A 19,348-nucleotide genomic window follows, 5' to 3' on the forward strand; every position below is an offset into this window, starting at 1 on the left:
CAAAGGAAAAATGTTGGTTTTAGCGATTCTCCAGCTTCTTGACTACGTCTAGATCCTAATATCATACTTACTACTAGACTTGCGACGTGAAATATAACCAAAAAGACATTTTTATATAATATAAGCCGGTAAACGGGTCAAAGCATCGCCTGATGGTAAGCTATTGCCGCCGCCCATGGACTCCCGAAACACCAGAGGCGATACAAGTACGTTGCCCTTCTTGCCATTCTCATTCCATTGGGTTAGGAATTTAAGGAGAAATCGAGGATTGAGAAGGGGTGTAATTGAGCCTCCGGTAACCTTACTCACACAACGCAAGCGTTGTTTCACATCTGTTTTCTGTGAGGCAATGGTCACTCCGGTCGAGCCGGCCCATTCGTGCCGAAGCATGGCTCTCCCACACTTAATCTTAAAAGCTAACTGAAAGGTTAAAAAACACCAACAACATTATAAGAGCATACTAACTATAAAGCCATATCGACCAACCTATTAGGCATAATAATACTAATACCTTGAACAAAAAAAAAAAGAAAAAAGCGCGCGCAATCCAAAGGTTAGGTAAGAATGACATCATGGCGGCGATGACGTCATAAAATGGCGGGTTTTTGCCCCAAGAGATAGAAAGGCGAACTAAATTGATTTTTGTTGTCTAGAAATAAATATTTACTACCTTTCTGGTTGAGTGGTCGTGAGTACGGTTGCCGGGTAAGAAGAGCAAGATTCATGGGTCATTTATTTAATTTAGTTTTTTTTTTAATTGTGTAGACTGGAAATATAACATAACTAATATGGTAACAAATGATAATTATTATAGTAGGCAATTATGTGCTGCAATTTAATGACAATTAATTAATTGATTAAATTAATAATTATTTTCTTCATTAAATAGATAACTTCAACATTTTCCGCATTATATTTTTTAAATCTCTCTCCACGCATCCCTAAAATGAAGTCCAAAGACAAAAGATAAAAAATGGCGGACACTCCCAAGTCGAGGCTCCTTCACAACGAGGGTCTACTCTATGGGACGTCAAACAGTTTCAAGTGATCCTGAAATTCAATGGCGGGATCTTAGATGCTGTAAGGGCGTGAAGGATTTCACGAAATCTCAAAATATAGGTATTTTATGTACCTAAGTATCTATCTACTTGTATAGGGTATAAGATAGGATCGTCTCGTTGGCCGAGTGGTCACAAGTGCGACTACCAAAAAAGGGTCATCACACACAAAACGGCTGCGGCACGGCGTTATTTGCTTTAGAATTAATACGAAAATGTCGAAAGCGCGCTGTCAACGCGCGGACCGCGCGCTTACAGCCTTTTTGTATTGACGCTCTTAATCCTAACCTTCACACATTAAAAAAAATAATAATAACGTTATAAATAAAATAAAAATCGTTTATTCTCAGACAAAACAGTTCATATTAAAATGAATAAGATGTGAACAATATTAATTTTAATAATATTAGTTATAACAATGTCATTTTTTTAATCCCGAAAGGGACATAAGTACCATAGATATGAGAAAATTATCGAAAATTGATTGTGCTATTAAACCCACCTCTGCTCACCCCCACGGGAAATAACAAAAACAGCTTGAAGCATCCAAAAATCGTTTCACTTTATATTAACATAGCTACTTATTTATATAAATACATAATTTATTTAGGTATTACTTAAACTAATGACATAGTTAACTTAAGTGTTTTGTTTGTGTTTCCGTAACCAAGGGGGAGGTGTAACCAGGAGGGTTGTGGCGAAAATAACCATTCAATAACATTAAAACCTTACTTTTATAGTTAAATACATACTAACGTATTATACGGATACTGAAATGCTACTCAATTTTAAGTTGCACTTGAATATCTACTATCTCTGTCATTTACAAAGAATTTGTAGGGACAGAACTATTTTTGAGCGCCTTTCAAAATTGAATGACGTTTGAGTATTTGACCATCAGAGACATTCAATGATTACTTAAACTATTCCTTAGTAACGATTTTGTTCCTAAAACAATTGCTAAGGACTAGGTTAAGGAATGGGCCGGCTTGATTGGAGTGATACCACGGCCTCACAGAAAACCGACTTGAAACAACACTTGCCCATCAACCCTTAAATTCCTAACCCCCAAAAGGCCGGCAACGCACTTGTAACGCCTCTGGTGTTTCGGGTATCCACGGTGGCGATTGCTTACCATAAAGTGATCCGTCTGCTCGTTTACCGGCTTATACCATAAAAAAACATTATTCATTACAGTGCAACGGTTTTCGACTTACAAGTACCTAAACAGTGTGTCAAACACGACTCTGTATTAAAATATAAAGAAATAGAATACAATACCTATTCAAACACAAATATCTCGACAGAGTTTCCTTAAACACATAATCAGTATAAATAACTAAGTTATTTAACTATTTTCCTCAAACAAAGGGAAAAACAACTGTTAAAGTGTTAAAGTTAACCAAAGATTAACTTTCAAGGTTAACTGCCGTACTCAGAGACATTTAATGGTGATTTAAACTATTCCTTAGTAGCTCACTTCTGCCTCGTTGGTCGAGTAGTCGGACAAGGTGGCTCGGGTTCTATTCCCGGACAGGGCAAAGGACTACTGGGCTTTTTTTTTCGAATTTTAGAAAATTTCTTAGTAGTAGCCCCGAGTCTGGAATCGTGTCCAGTAAGTATATGGCAATAGGCTCACCCCTATTACATGGGACTTATAACACAAATAGTGAAAAGTGGTGAATATTGTATAGCAGCATTACTCTGCATTGCGTGCCGTAATGTACAACTCTGCCTAACCCTTCGGGGATAAAAGGCGTGACGTTGCATTCCTTATTAACGATTTTGTTCGGAAAACCATTGCTAAGGACTGAGTTAAGTAACTATTTAAAAATACCGTGAAGAAAAAAAGGAATAAAAACTAACTTAACTACATTCTGTATTTAAAGAAATTGCATATAAGCTATTCGACTCTACGCGTGACCAGAAGGCTGGCTATTTCTTCGGTCAGAAGATAAGCATTGCCATTCAACGTGGTAATGCGGCCAGTCTTCTGGGAACGTTCCCCAGTGACAGCGATGCGGACGAGTACTTCGACGCCTAACGAGAATTTTTATTTTATTTTTTCTTTATTTTAGTAACCATTAAATGACTAAGTACGGCAGTAACTCCTTCAAACAAAGTACATAATTATGTAATGTAACACTATGTACTTACGGTGTTTAACTATTTACATAGGGTCACGGTCATGTGTTGTGTACAAACTTCCTTATTATATAAGTTCTCTTTGATTTACAATGAACTATTCATTTCAAGTGTGGTTTCTATGCTTCGGCACGAATGGGCCGGCTCAACCGGAGTTATACCACGGCCTCACAGAAAACCGACGTGAAACAAAGCTTGGTTTGTGTTCCGTTGTGTGAAGTGAGGTTACCGGAGGCTAACTACCCACAACTCAATCCCGAATTCCTCAACAAACCTTAAGTTCTTAACCCCCATAAGGCCGGCAACACACTTGTAACGCCTCTGGTGTTTCAAGTGTCCATGGGCGGCGGCGATTGCTTACCATCAGTGATCTGTCAGAAACAAACTATTTGAGTCTCCATTCGAGCCATTTTTATGAATTAGTTACAGCCCCACGAATAATTTTCATTACATGATCGATCCCCCGATCTCAAGCTCGACTACTACCCCATACGACCAGAGAGCACCACGGCACAATAAAATCGAAACGTAAAATGGCGCGCAATGTAAAGTGACGTCACATCGTGTCCCCTTGTCCATTTGAGAAGGGTCGGCTCATTGTCACAGCGTATTATAGCCTTTATAATACCGTATTCGAAAATCTATTAAGTAGGTGAAAATGACAGAGTTTAATCGTGTGTGATTGTGACTTTTTAGGCGTTAAACTGGGAAAATACGTTTTGAATTTGTATTTTTTCTTATCAATTTAAAAAAAAACGGAGGTTTCTCTATTTGACCTGTAGGTATGTATTTGATTTTCCTCATAGTATTTTTAAGACTCAGGAGAGTATTTTAGGTAGTTATATTACTTTAAAAAAATTGAGGTGCGCGCTTTATCTTTTGAGGGCCCGGCCGTCCGGTTTATTTAGCAACAGCCCTTGTCCTTACTTATTTATTAATTTTAACTGCATAGCTACAAATCTAATCTATGTCTATAAAAAAATACTTACTTTAAAACTCAGTGACAGACAGACGGACAGAAAACGGTCAATTTACGGGTCGGGTCCCTAAAAAAAAAACTAGTATTTCTGGTTGTTTTAACCTTTCATTCTTGTGACTACAGCGACCTCTGGTTTTTGGTACAAGGACACGGAGTGACCGTTGTAATGTAGGTAACCGTTCATTTAATTTTAAATAATTATCATTTAGCATGAATTTCATGAGAGATCTTTAATTATAATATGTAAATTATTTTAATCATTCTGTTTAACGGCTTAGTTACGTGCATAACTAAATGTTAGACGAGGAACTCGACTATTTTCATCTTTTCAAGACATGCAGCCTACTCTTTCGCTGCGTCGATAAGTAGATACTCAAAATGTATTTTTTTTTATGGAATAGGAGATAATCGAGCTGACGGGTCACCGGATGACAAGCAATCAGCCCCGCCCATGGAGTATTGTATACTTAGCTACTGTTTTGGATAACAACTCGAGTAAAAATGGGTAAATATCCAGTATTTATCCATTATGAGTATATTATGAGTAGTGATTAGAGAAGTCACCTATTTCTAATCGCGTAATGTTGCTCGTGAATGTGAGACCCTAGCATAGCTTGAAACTAGTCGAGTTCCTCGTGACACAGTTATGTGATTTAGTAGGATGCCTCACGAGTGTTTATAATACAAAAATGTTAATTATTTCATTTACTGTTAGTCTGTTAGTCAAGATGTTAGCATTTAGAATATTTCGGTTTATGTTAACATTGAGAATATTTTGTTAGAAATTGATAAAAGGTAGAAAAGAATTTGGTGTGAATCACATTCTTTAATATATTTTTTTAAATCTTTATCTAGTAAGTAGAGCTTCATTCTTTCAAAAATTGTCTGTTGTATTTATCTAACTACATATCTCGTTGTTCGAGTGATTGGGAGTTCGACTGCCTAGCAAACGGCCTAGGGTTCGATTTTTGGATTAGGCTAAAGGTAGGGGAGACTGGGGACACTTGATCCCCATTTTAGTTTTTTGCTCATATCTTAGTCTGTGATAATGGTTTTCAGAAAAGTTTTGGTGACTACCTAGAATAACTATTCACCTAACTTTGTGCATTATCAGATTATGGAATTAATTAATAATTAGTATTTTTTTTTAGTTTTTCTACGACACTACAAAAGGATCAAATGTCCCCTATGCTGGGAGACTTGATCCTTGTGTAGGGTAGACTTGATTACAGTGGAACAAGTGTACCTACGTCATTATAAAATAATAATATAAATGCATTTTACAATATAAAAATTGTTTATTTAACCATATAAACATACAAAAATCAACACTTACAATGTTTGTATTATTTTAGGCCTATATTTGGTAACTTAGTGTCATCAAAGGCACATCATAAAGTTTTGCAGTTCCTTTGATAGTGTTTCCTTTCAAAATCTCTTTAACCGCTAATTCAAGTTTTGTTTTGTCTATGGGTATGCGTTTCTTAGCGCCCTCTTTAGGTTTGTACGTTCTCGGCATTTTCCTTCCATCTAAAACAAGTAAAAATACTGAGCAATCTATAACCAATAATAAAATAGGGGACACTTGATCCCGGGATCAAATCTACCCGCGCTCGCAGTGATCAAGTGTACCCGGCGCTGATGTTTTTCAAAAACCAAATTTTTGTTAAAGAAATAAAGACGTAAATAGAAGGAAAACTCATCAATACAAACTTCAACTAACAACTTTTCTAGTGTTTAGAATGTGGTTACTAATTTATAATTAATAATAACTAAAGATAATGATTTAAATACTCACAGAAAAATATTTTCACCTGGTGAAAACAAAATGGCACCACTGTTCTGAAGTTGTCGTTTGTGAACCGTCAAATTTACGTTCAGCCATACACAATGAGTGAAGGCAACAGTATTTTCAGTATTTAAAATAAAAATACCGTGTGCTTATCGATTTATTGACAAGGGATCAAGTCTCCCTGGGGATCAAGTGTCCCCAGTCTCCCTATACCTATCTGAAGAAGAATCAAAGCAGAAAATTAGCTCTATTCTTGCTCGTCCCTAAGGATAAAGACTTGAATTTGTATACTTGTGTTTAAATTGTATTAATATTATATATATTATTATTGCCAGGCTATGTAGCTATCATATTTTGACAACATTCCTTATTCGTGGCAAAGTACCAGTGCAAACATTTTTTCCTAAACCACGAATCTCTTTTTACGACTCTTACAAAAAAATGTATTAGAAGTAACTAAAGTTTTTGCGAAAATTGTGGAATGAATACGCAAAAACTTACTCGCGCGCGTCTCGGCAAACGCCATTTTATTTCCATAGATTATAGATATGAAGACAGGTTTTATATCAGACATAACGTTGACACAGGAAACCAGTTTATACAGCCTTGAAAATGTTACCAGTGCTTATTATTATTATAAATGGAATTTCTTCGTTCGATAGCACTTTTATAGCTCTATTGTCTAGTGTTGTAGTTATTGCTGAGCGGGATTAGAAATATTAAAAAGACTTAAACATTTTTTCTGCCTCATTGGTTGAGTTTTCGCAAGTGCGACTGCCGGACAAAGGGTTTTGGGTTCGATTCCCGGGTCGGGCAAAGTATTAGTGGGGTAATTTCTTAGTAGCACGGAGTTTGGAATTGTGTCCAGTGTACTAGTCTCCGTTTTTTCACAGAAAATTTCGAAAAACCGAAAAATATTCAGTAATACTTTGCCCAACCGAATCTAACCCGAGACTCCTTATCGCACTTGCAACCACATGACCAACGAAGCAGTAAAAATCGAAAATCCTACAATTCTAGATACCGTACTTACCTACCTGCTAATTGAACCCGAAATCCCTTACAAAGCATAAGCACTTATAACCACTGGACCAGCGAAACAGTTTTTGTCTCGCTCTAGTAAATAAGTAAGTAAGAATAGTAAGTAACTCCATTATGTCAATGAACCCTTCGTTTTTATGTAAGGCATTAGTGTCGGAGGCAGCCGGTTCGATTCCAGTTACATCATCGACAGCACGTTTGATAACATCATCAATCACATCATACATCTATTTATAACGAATGATTATGTCTGTCTGTCTGTCTGTTGCAGTTTATCTCTTAAAGTGATGGACTGATTGCGATGAGATAAATGGTGTAAATTAGGATTTTTGTTTAAAAAACTTCAGAGGAAAGTCTAATAATAGATACTTTTCCTTCTTTTTCCATACAATAGGGATGATGATGGGGTATGAACATTAAAAATCTGTTCAGTCTGTCAGTTAAATAGGTAATAAAAAAAATATTAGATACGTATTTTTTAATTTTGTCATATATGTTAACAACACTTAGATAAAACAAATCAAAGTTTAGGAGTGGGAGCAAAATAGCAAATACGTCATTTCTATGTATAAAGGTTTCTAGAATTGACGTCACGCGATATTTCAAATCAATATAATATCTTCGAAAGTATTTGTTTTCGAAAGAAAATATAAAATATGTGTCTATTGTTTTAAAATAATAATTAGTCTTCTACCTATTCAGCTCATTGCCATTTAACATAGGCCCAAAGTGGGCACAAAGATATAGTAAATATGTTAACTTAAAAAACTTAAAACTTTTTTCGGAACGTCAAAAAACACAAGAAAGATAGAATACAAAAGTGAGAAATGCAAAAAGGCATTAACTCTGAGACTGCGGCTAAAACCGCGTCAAATTCGTAGTGTTTCTTTTACGTTCGTGTTTTATGATTGTAGTCAAATTCCAAGCACGCGATAGTAGGTACTTTATACCTAGAAATACCAACTAACGCAAAGTAATTTTATAATAGCTTTAAATCACTACTCATTTGTAGTTCGTAGTATTTTTTGTCACTGGCAACATCAATTTACAATTCGCGGCTACGTGACCCGCCATTTTGAAGTTCTTGTCAAAAAAAACATCCGTTTAAAAAAAGAATAGTTTTTTTTTTAAGATTTGATTTGTGATTTTTATGTAACTTTTTTGTAGCATTATAAAGAAGGTATTTTTATTCAGTTTAATTTTTGTTTTCTGATAGAATTATATAGATTTTGGCTTCTCTTAAATATAGGAATATAGAAACGTTTAAAAGATATAATTATAAATTGTTAAATATCAGACCATTTTGCAACATAAAAAATACTTTTCCCATTCATACACCGAACTTGAAACCTTGTACTCGATGTCTGACATTTTGCACTATGAAAGGCCAAAAAAGATTGTACAATCTGTATTTTTTACTCTCATGGCTTTGAACATCGGCACAAGAGGCTTTTTAAGGGAAGAAAATTATCCAATGACTTCTCCCACCCTGGGTGAGGCAACAGAGACCATCAGACTGACTAAAAACTATCCCGTTTCTACTCCTTTTTTCGAGCTGGAGTCCCGATAACCTGTTGGGCAGTCCGCAGGTCCAGTCAGCACAAAAGAAGGTTGCCATAATAATCTTCACGCTTAGCAGACTGGTTGAAGATCGCAGCATAAAAGGTGTAGATTTATCAGAAAATGTTACTGTATTTTTACCTATGTGTTTAATTCAATTAGTTCTCTTGTAAATAATGCTAATTATAGTTTTTATACCGCGTTGTTAAAATCGGCCTTGGTTATAAAATGGTGGTTACGTGGTTAGCTACGTCTGGTCAAGTGGTAGCCACTTCAGAGACTGAATATCAGTAAATAAACATAGAATACTACTCTACTTACTTATCTAGAAAACTATAGATTCATATTATTATGGACATTATACATGTAATTTTTATGGAATTTTTTTCGCGACCTCCTACGTCCTAAACTTTTCGACCAAACGGGCCGTGCTCGACCACGTGATCGAGTGATACCACGGCCTCACAGAAAACCGACGTGAAACAACGCTTGCGTTGTGTTTCGTTGTGTGAGTGAGGTTTCCGGAGGCCCAATTCCACAACAACCCTTAAATTCCAAACCTCCAAAACGCCGGCAACGCACACTGTAACGCCTGATAACATGAAACTCGGGTGTCCATAGGCGGCGGTGATTGATTACCATCAGGTGATTCGTCTGCTCGTTTACCGGCATTATATCCATCCAGCTATAAAAATCTAAACTATGAAAGATGATCGTTATAACATGAAATCGAAAGATTTTAATGCGTTTCTTTGTAATGGATACGCGAAATCAATCTTCTAAGATAATAGATAGTTGCATTATCAGTCCATCCCGCTATAGAACAATAGGTTGTTAGTTTTCAAATATTAATGGCTCACGCAGACAAAAGCAAAGGAAAATCTATACTTACTTAATTAATTATCTATTATATTCCTACATAGTAATAAAAGCTGACTAATGTATGTTAGAGTAAATAATTAATTTAACTAAATCCGATTTTAGACAGATATTATATCAATAAAACTAATTTCAAAATTCGATTTCAATCCAAACATTTTGAAGTAAAAATATCAAGTAGAGAGGAACACATAAAATCTATTTAATAATCACATCCTCGAATTCCATCCATTTTCTACGAATAATTTCGAATCCTAAAAATTAATTTGCCCGACACGAGAATCTAAGTTGCGTTAATATATATCACCCTACGATGCGACGACATGACGCTTCGCGGGTAAAACCACGAGGGAGTATCAATCTATGTATATCACTTATTTAATAATAAAATATATCTATCGTATTCACAATTAAAACCTTTTATTTAATAAAACGCGTGCAAAATGTTTTTGACCCGATGTGTTTGTTTTTTGCAAAAAATCTGGCTACTGGGTCATTGGGAAATTGACAAAATGTGATATAGGTGTTCACCGAGTCGGTACTTGTATAAAAAAATATTAAAGCAAGATAAAAAATATTACTTACTTATTTTAAGACACATCTACCTAGTACTTAGTATTAAAATAAAAATGTTAATTAAACTCTTTATACTTCGTCAATAATTTAATTATCTAGGTATAGGTTACGTACTTAGGTGCTTCTATATACATAGTTTTAAAAAAAAACTAATATTTTCTACCACTACTTGAACGAAATGGAAAAACAAAATAAAAAATTCATAAATAAAAACTTCTCTCACAAATAGTGTCTACTTAAAAAAACAGAACACCAAACATTTTAGGGATGGGAACATTACCAAATGACCCATAGTTTATCGATACAAGCTAAGGAATGTCAACTATCGATTAAATTAAAGAAAAGCAATGAATAAAACATTAATCTCACCTCATTTTAATTCCAATAACAATTCCATTATCATCGCACATAACAGCAATGTTTTCAGTCAAGCACAAAATTTGAATTTACAATTTTAAAATAAAAACGAAACCACGAAAACACGTAAACTTTGAACTGTTTAGTGACGTGACATTGTATTATTTGTCACGTTTTCGGTGAAAAAACATCAAAATAACACTGTGTCATACACTTGCGAGGAAATCGATAAGAAAGCGCGCGTGAACGTCCCCATCCAAGCAATGCCGGTGCCGCACTGACAGACTCTACTAACACACAAACTTACAAAATGGCGTACTCATTCGAGTTTGCGCAATGTGTGCTTGCCTCAACTTACCTATTGCGTAGCGAAGACATCTTAATTTGATTAAAAAATCCTATAATCGTATTAAGTACAGTATTGTTAATATGTTAAATGGCTACTAAGTACCCTTTAGTCCTGTCAAATGGTTGTAGGGGTGCGTGAAAATCAATATTTACATAATTCTCGTCTTTGTTGTGTTGCGGTATTTTCGGGTCAATGACCTATTAGTGGAAAAGATTGCGGCTAATTTCTCATTCTTGTAATGGTTATCAAATGACATTAGATAATTATTGTTTCTTTAAATATTCCACAGTTAATTGAGTTGTAAATGTTGGTAGGTACCTAACTAACTATAGTTTACGTAATCGATTTAAATAATGCGGTTATTTATCTGTCGTCTCTTGTCACATTTTTTTTTTATTTGAAGCGTGATCAGTCTTAGCTTCTTGAAAAAAGCGGCATTAAAGTTACGCAAGTTAATTCACACCTGATAGTAATTATTAAATAGATATCCTTATCTATTGCAAAGATGAATAACTAATAAATTGTGCCAAAATGTAAAATTCCGTAAAGAAACTGACGATTTATGAGGCACTGGCTTCTGCCAGCGCCTTTGCCAAAGTTACCGGAATAAAAAGTAGCGCTATATTTTTTTACTTTTTTTAAACGTTGCCCCACACTAGGATTTTCTCCTGTGTCGTGTGTGCTTTTACAAACATACAATTTCACATACCTAGCCACCGCGCCAACCATTCAGTCTATCTATGTCTGTGCCAAAATAATTTGTTGAGATCCACCCAACAGTTTACGCGATACCATTAAAAACATCCTCACTCATAGGTAATTAATAAGAAAGGATAATAAACTTTATTCCAATTTAAATAGAACTTAAATCACAGCTGCATTACGTATCGCATATAATATACGGGCCCAACAGCACTGTACATAAAACTTATACCATACACCAGGGGTTTGAAACCTTTTTTGGTCAAGGACTACTTTTAAAACATTAATAAAATTAAAGGTTGGGGACCACTATCAATAAGTAATGCCCCGATGTCCCAACAACCCGCAAAAAGCTAACACCCAAAAGGCCGGCAACGTACTTGGAACGCCATCAGGTGATACATCTGCTCGTTTACCGGCTTACTCCATAAAAAAATCCAATTAAACTATAAATATACATAATAGGTACTTTTGAAATGCCAATAAATTAAGAAATAAATAAGAGTCTGTTACTCTCCAAAGTGTTCCAAAGTGTAGCTTTGAATGGAAAAGAACGTGCATTAAACTAGAGTTTTTATCTTGTTTTTTTCGGACCGGTCTGAGCGGTCCATAAATATTTCGTCTATTACAAAATTGACAAACCAAACAGGGGTCCTGGGGTTGGCAACCACTGCCATAGATACTTACGACGACAAGCTTCTTTCAGAGTGACCCCATTCAGTCATTCAGAGCTTCTTATTGCATACAACAAGAGCTTTGTAAAGCATTTCAATTCATTGCTCGCTTCTTTATTTTCGACCCTCGTGTTACATACTTCTTTTATACTTTACACTCGTGTATGATAATTTTATACTTACACAACGTCACGTCTTTTGTATCCGAAGTGGTATGCAGAGGTGTATCCATACAATAAAACACGTAATGCCACTGTATAGTACGCCTACTTTTCACCATTTGTGTTATAAGTCCCATGTAATAGGGGACGACTCTATTGCCATATACAGTAGAACTCCAATTATCCGAATTAATGGGGACTGGGACCCATTCGGATAATCAAATATTCGGATAATCGGATTTTTTAAAAAAACTTGCCATTGAAGAGAATAAAAGCTACGTTTTGATATTGCACTATTTTTTTATTGAATTAAATTGAGGGGGGAAGTCAGTGTAGGCACAACGGCAAGTTAAGACAAGTCAACTCAAGACTTGACGCGCAAACACTGGCTTCGCGGGGAGAGAATAATAGCGCACTTAGACCTTTTTTTGGACAATTTTTGTGATTCGGATAATCGGCGATTCGGATAGTCGGAGTTCGGATAATTGGAGTTCTACTGTACCAGGCATAATTCCAGACTCCGTGCTACTAATGAGAAATATTATAAAAAAACAAACCGAAAAAAGCCCAATAATACTTTTACCCGACCCCGGAATCGAACCCGAGACACAGAATAATAAGTACCCGAGACCCCTTGTCCTTGTCCACTGGACCAACGATGTTAACACCAAGCATGTGATACTTATGGTAGGTAGTAATTTTATATTTTTTGTTACATGAATGAAGGCAACATCTCCAATATTTTTTTAAACGTATTAATGGCTTCTTCTCCGTAATAAATAGGTAGTTAATTTATTCCTAAAGGGCCTTGGTTAGTATTTAGTGCCTACTTATATCATTTACATTGTAAACAAGTAAGCACCTTACCTATCCATATCTTAACTGGCTTATTTTCAACATTTCACGACACGCAAAGCCACTTTTATGCGACAAAAATCTTATTGCTTATTATCTTTAACAGTCTAGATTATTATCTAATCACTTTTCTCTTAGATTAACTTAAACTTTTCGCTAAACTGATAAGACGCAAACAAGTGAATGGCGCCTTGAAAAAACATGTAGGCAATTTTGAATTTAACAATTTGCCTCTGTTGTGATATTTAGGCACATAGGCATAGTTGAGTTGTGGTGTTTTGTATTAAATTATTAATAGATGCATGTATTATTTAAATGTAAATAAACATAAATTCGTTACAGAAATACAAAATTGTTAATTTTGACTTTTTGACGCCAATTTCTATTAATTTCTTTTATTCCTGGTAACACAGGCATTAATTGTCAATGTCATGTTAAGATCCGATAGAGTCAAATTGACATTTGCGCGTGAATTTTGGCGGTTATATTTCATGTTTCGAGCAAATAAACAAATAAAATTAAGAAATCATGGCTGAGAAACTCGAGGACTTGAATCTCCCTATGACTGTTGTGACGAGGATAGTGAAGGAGGCGCTACCAGAAGGCGTTTCAATATCAAAAGAGGCGCGAACCGGCCTCGCTAAAGCGGCATCAGTTTTCGTGCTTTACGTGACTTCTGCGGCTACAAATATAGTGAAGAATAAGAAAAGGAAGGCTCTGACTGGCCAGGATGTGTTAGACGCTATGAGGGATATAGAATTCGACAGATTTGTTGAGCCACTTGGTGAAGCTTTAGAACAATACAAACAGATGGTGTCCGCGCGGAAATCTGGTGGTGGCAAGAAAAAGGAGGAAGGAGAGGAGGTGGAAATGATAGAGGACGACTGATGTGATATTTTGACTCAATAGTGTTAAGTGTATTTAAGTATTTTGTTAATAAATCGTGTTCTAAACGAATGTTTGTTTCTGTACTTAACCTAAAAGTGTTTTGTTAGAGGTACTAGCGAGTATATTTATGCATCTTGGTGCTTCTGAACAGTGCAAGTGGAATTTTACATCTTGTTGTCCATGTAGAGTCAATAGCTTCCTCCATAGAATAACCATCTCTCAAGTAATTTTAAATAGTTTGACTTTAATTTCTAAAGCATAATGAAGTGATGAATATTATGTTAGATACGCAAGATTTACTTGTTCATTAGCCAATCAATAAACAGATTCAAAATGAATCAAGTTCCATCCCTAAAATTCAGCAAGTTGTGTAATAATTGTTGCGGGACTGAACTTAATTTTTTATCCTTGAATGCAACCGAGTTTCTAATACAATGTTGGTAACTGTACTGCCAGTGTCGAGTTGTAAGCTTAAACATTATTTTGTAACATGACTAAATGTAAAACTGTATGTTTCAAGAGCTAGAAATGGGTTGGGAGAAATAAATACAACAATGTTTGTTCATCACTTTATTCAGGAATAAAATTTGTTCAGAAACAATCTTGAAATAACATTGAACCGACATTTTATTACACCTCAGGACACTACCGCTACCTATGGCTTATATACAATCTTCTTCGCAGCCCGTCCTACCTACAATCTGTTATAACGAAAATAAATATCCATATATATCTAATTTATCATTTCGAATGCTATTATAATCTAATTTATAATTTTTATCTCTGGTTATAATTCTTTTTTTTTTAAACTTTACTTTTATTAATACTATGAATTTTATTTGGAGAAAAAATGGAAAGATCTTACATCCTAAATAAATTGTCATTAGTTTTGTACGAGCTATTATATAGATACTACAAGGAAGCAAAGCTAAATAACTAAATTATTTAATTTCGAAAATACTGCCATCTGTCAAAATGAGGTAATTTGATTTTGACAGATCAGCTTTTTTTTAAGGAATGATCCCACTGCAGGTTTTTTTAATAGTAAATTAATAAATAATTATTGCTTGGTTTTTCAATCTCTCTGCTAGAAGTTAATCATTTTAACATCCCTGCACTGAGATCAAAAGACAGAGAAAATACACAAATAAATACTAACCACGTCTAGAATTTTAGCACAAACTAATATTTGAAAATATGCAGCTCTAAATTCCATACACAGATTAAAAACGTAATATCCAAGAGCATTTAATGCTAATTTAAACGTCTACAATTTTATAATTATTGTTTTAATAGACTTTTAATGCCAGACTTTGTTTAATAATAATAATATATTTATTTTGTTAAATTCTAAAGAGCAGGTAATTATTATCATCAATATAATTAGGTTTTATTTGTTGGTTACATGCACACGACACTGAAATAAAGATTGTTGCATCTTCTATGCAGATTTAGATATTACCAAATATGTTTAAGACCTAAATGAAAACTTACGAAGGTTTATTCAACAGGCTAACGTTGAAGCTACATTTTGGTACCTGCCTAAAATCTGGTTATTTTATTTTCAATCTATTTTAGAATGTCAAGATTTTGTATCAAATGCAACCAACAAATAAAAAAGCGTATTAACTTCAGTACTGGTGTTCTAGTTTTCCTTTTAACTCTAACGTATCGAAATATACCTACAATTACGTCTAAATACTAAACGGGACTATAAAATATGATCGATACTTCAATATGCTACCATTTTTCATATTACAGCCGTTCTCAGTCCAACTGCCAAATGTTTTGGCATTCTCCGTATCATTAAACAATCATATTAATTATTTTATTATTTCATTTCGTTACCTGTTAATATGAATCCCACCCAAAACATAAATGTGAAAGGATGCCAAGTTCGATAATATTGGAATGCTTCGCCTATAAAAGAAGTGAGATCTAAATAAGTACCAAGTTCCATACACAGACCTCAGTTAAAAATGATATAACAAGTTGGCAAGTTTTCATACACTTTGTTATAAACCTACTAAATGCAATAAGTCAAGTATATAATTTTCTATTAAAACTTGCCAAGTTATATCATTTTTAACTGAGGTCTGTGTATGGAACTTGGTACTTATTTAGATCTCACTTCTTTTATAGGCGAAGCATTCCAATATTATCGAACTTGGCATCCTTTCACATTTATGTTTTGGGTGGGATTTCATTTATTTTTGTAAGGTTTATTTTCTTTTTTTCTTATTTTACTTTACTTTGACTAAATACAAACCTTCGTAACGAATTTTAGGTCGGTACGACCATTGGAAGATATAGATAATTTTTTTGTTTTAGTTCCTTAGGGGTATGAATTTACACCTTCATTATTTTTAAAACCGACTCACACTTGGCCATTTTCAGATTTTTTCCTTTACCTTGACCTAAAGACCTACCTCCATGCCAAATTTCAAGTCAATACGACTATTGGAAGTGGTTTAGGTTTTTGATGAGTGAGTGAGTCAGTGAGTGTATAGTAAAAATTAATTTTCTGACGTCAATATCTCAAGATCTACAATAGGTACATTAATGAAATTTTGTATTTTAGATAAGTAAGTAGATCTCGATAGATACTAGAAATTTCATATGCGTAGATAAAATAGATTTTGAGTTATAGGTGGGTCGAACTTGGCCCGAAATGGTTCGTGTAATATAACCCACGGCCGGTGTGTCGGTTTTTTTGCTCGAACTTGGCGGACACACTGCCGTGTGTCTAGATTAGAAAATTAATAACTAATTAATAAATAAAAAACATGATTATTACAAAATTAATAACTTTTTTATATTGAATGGCGCCAAAAACATTTTCTTTTCTTGATTCGATTTTCAAAAAGATAATGTTTACGCGCGCTTTGTTTCTTTTATTGTGCTTATAGGCTTTTTAGTCAATGTCAATGCAATTTTTAGTAATTTTTTCTCTTGAATATATTACTAAAACTGTCTTCAAAAGTAGATATTACTATAATAAACTAGTTAATATGATTGCATGAGAATAGATTGACAGGGATAGACGAAGCTAGAACTTTAATTCGTCACCGCACAATGCACATGCTTTGACTAACAAAACTAGGCATACATACATATTACGCGATCAACCAGGGAAGCTGTTAGCAATTTCTATGGGCGTAGCCAAGTTTACAATTCCATTTCATTCACAAATCTTGTGTAAATTGTGTGACAATTTCAACTTATTTGATTGAAAGAAAGAAATACTCAATGAACGAGGGCTTTTACGCCATAAAAGGCGTTACTGTGGCTTGAGGTACTAGGACTAATAGAATATTTGAGTCATTAGACTGCTTGTAACAACTTATTGTGCCTTACGCCTCACTAACGCTATTTTTAGGTGAGCGTCCACAGGCCCGCATCGTACGCATCGCACGCATTCCGTATGACGTCATCTGTACGCATCGCATCTAGGTATCGCCATATACAACAAAACACATTACACACTAAAATCCGTTGCGTACGATGCATGCGATGCGTACAATGCGGGCCTATGGACGCTTACTTGCCACTTTTTGTTTTTATTATTTTCCTTTTCTGACTACGCCCAATATCCTACAAATATAAAGTTAAAGTGGGGCATAGAAGCGTTATCTTATATGTAACCTAATTAATACATTACATCTAAAACTATTGCATCAACCCGTCAACAATTAATGCGAACAATTAGTAAATACATCAGAAACCATGATCCTCCGTAATAACTAGTATTTTAAATTCACAATTCACTGAAATTGCTAAAAACATACATTTTATATTTAAACAACAAAATTATAAAACCTGTATAATCTGTACGACTAAAGGTAAGCGTCCACGGACCCGCATCGTACGCATCGCACACATTCCGTATGACGTCATCAGTACGCATCGCATGTAGGCATTGCCGATGATGCGGTCCGTACGATGCGGATCAGTGGACGCAGTTGTATGAGTTTCTATACAAGACAAACTAAAATCCGTTGCGTACGATGCGGGTCTGTGGACGCTTAACTTTAATAACTGCAAAAAATAATTAAAGTCTGGGTTGCCAAATAAAAAAATCAGGGAAAAAATGGGGAGAAAAAAAATAAAAAGAAAGAAAATTGTACGAAATAATTTTTATTGGAAGGTATATAAATAAAAAGGATTTAAAAAAAAAGCTACACATACTGCATTTTGTTTCAACGACCGGACAGTGAGATTTTTACAAAATAAGAAAATAATCTTTGATCTATACAACTTGGGTTATTTCATAAAAATAAGCATTTTGTTACTGACATTTTTAATTTAAGCTAAATAAGGTATTTGTCATAAAATCATACAACAAAACGTAAATAAAATTGACTATATCTGGCTTTCAGTTCAGTATTTTACAAGCGTTTAATTCATAACCTCACTTTTATAATAAAAAAAAAAAAAATAGATGTGTAATTTACTGACAACGAAAAAACACTAGTCTGCCGCACTCAAAGACATTTAATGATTACTTAAACTATTTCTTAGTAACTATTTTGTATCTAGGGACTGGGTTAAGTAACCATTAAATGACTCTGAGTACGGGCAGTGTATCAAATTGCGAAAATATTGTGAATTTTTAATTAAATAAAAAGATCTTTATAATGTTTTGCTCGATTTTTGAGATCGTTCGATCGACCAATCGACCAACAAAGGCATTACAATCTTTAAAATTCGCTTGCATTTATTAAAAAAACAAAAAAAACTATTGATGTGAAGACCAATCCCTAATATATCAGTCAGAAATTATTGAAAAATGAAAAAGAAAACACAACCATTTAAAAAATCTGACTTCAAAATCAAAATAGAGACAAAATTCATTGAGATTTACAAAAAAAAAACTTGTTACTGGGCGCCAAATGTGCAAAAATTACACTAGGTATATCGCTGTCCTTTTGTAGCGTTATTTGTTAGAAAGAAATAGCTATAATACATTGGTTTAAATAAGCTCTTGTCCATTCTGTACTGTATAGAAAATTATTCACAAATCTCGAACATTTTAATTTCAATGGGAAAAATATTAATTTCAGCATATTCTACGCCATTAAAGACGTAGTTTTACATAAATGTTAAATTCTTTAACGACGTATTCAGAGTCATTTAATGGTTACTTAACCCAGTCCTTACCAATTATTTTCGGAACAAAATCGTTACTAAGGAATAGTTTAAGTAATCATTAAATGTTTCTGAGTAAGGCATTTTAATGATTCACTGGCGTCATTATTTTATCTGAAAAGATTCTTGCACAACTAGAAAGAGCGAAATACAAATTTCATAGATTTTTAACAGTTGAATAAAA

General features: G+C 34.3%; 2 protein-coding genes across 21 annotated transcripts in view; one reads left to right on the forward strand and one right to left on the reverse strand.

The window, feature by feature from the left end:
- The window catches only part of LOC118276813 (phospholipid transfer protein C2CD2L), a 74,257-nt gene extending 63,583 nt beyond the window's left edge, over positions 1-10,674 (reverse strand). For 19 of the 20 annotated variants that reach the window (XM_050699717.1, XM_050699716.1, XM_050699714.1 and 16 more), the window contains exon 1: positions 10,400-10,673. The gene's annotated coding sequence lies outside the window, so the exon portion shown is untranslated. Of the gene's footprint in view, positions 1-10,399 lie in introns of all 20 variants that reach the window. The other variant, XM_050699724.1, reaches the window with a different exon arrangement.
- Positions 10,675-13,567: 2,893 nt separating this feature from the next.
- On the forward strand, positions 13,568-14,085 carry LOC118276818 (DNA polymerase epsilon subunit 3). The gene has a single exon (XM_035595385.2). It carries the CDS (start codon positions 13,657-13,659, stop codon positions 14,014-14,016), a length of 360 nt encoding a protein of 119 aa, XP_035451278.1. The 5' UTR covers positions 13,568-13,656; the 3' UTR covers positions 14,017-14,085.
- Positions 14,086-19,348: the final 5,263 nt, after the last annotated feature.

The sequence above is a fragment of the Spodoptera frugiperda genome, chromosome 17 (assembly GCF_023101765.2).
Source record: "Spodoptera frugiperda isolate SF20-4 chromosome 17, AGI-APGP_CSIRO_Sfru_2.0, whole genome shotgun sequence".
In the NCBI taxonomy this organism is placed as follows: domain Eukaryota; kingdom Metazoa; phylum Arthropoda; class Insecta; order Lepidoptera; family Noctuidae; genus Spodoptera; species Spodoptera frugiperda.

Coding starts and splice junctions, on each gene's coding strand:
- LOC118276818 (XM_035595385.2), top strand. CDS start 13,657: ATGGCTGAGAAACTCGAGGACTTGAATCTCCCTATGACTGTTGTGACG.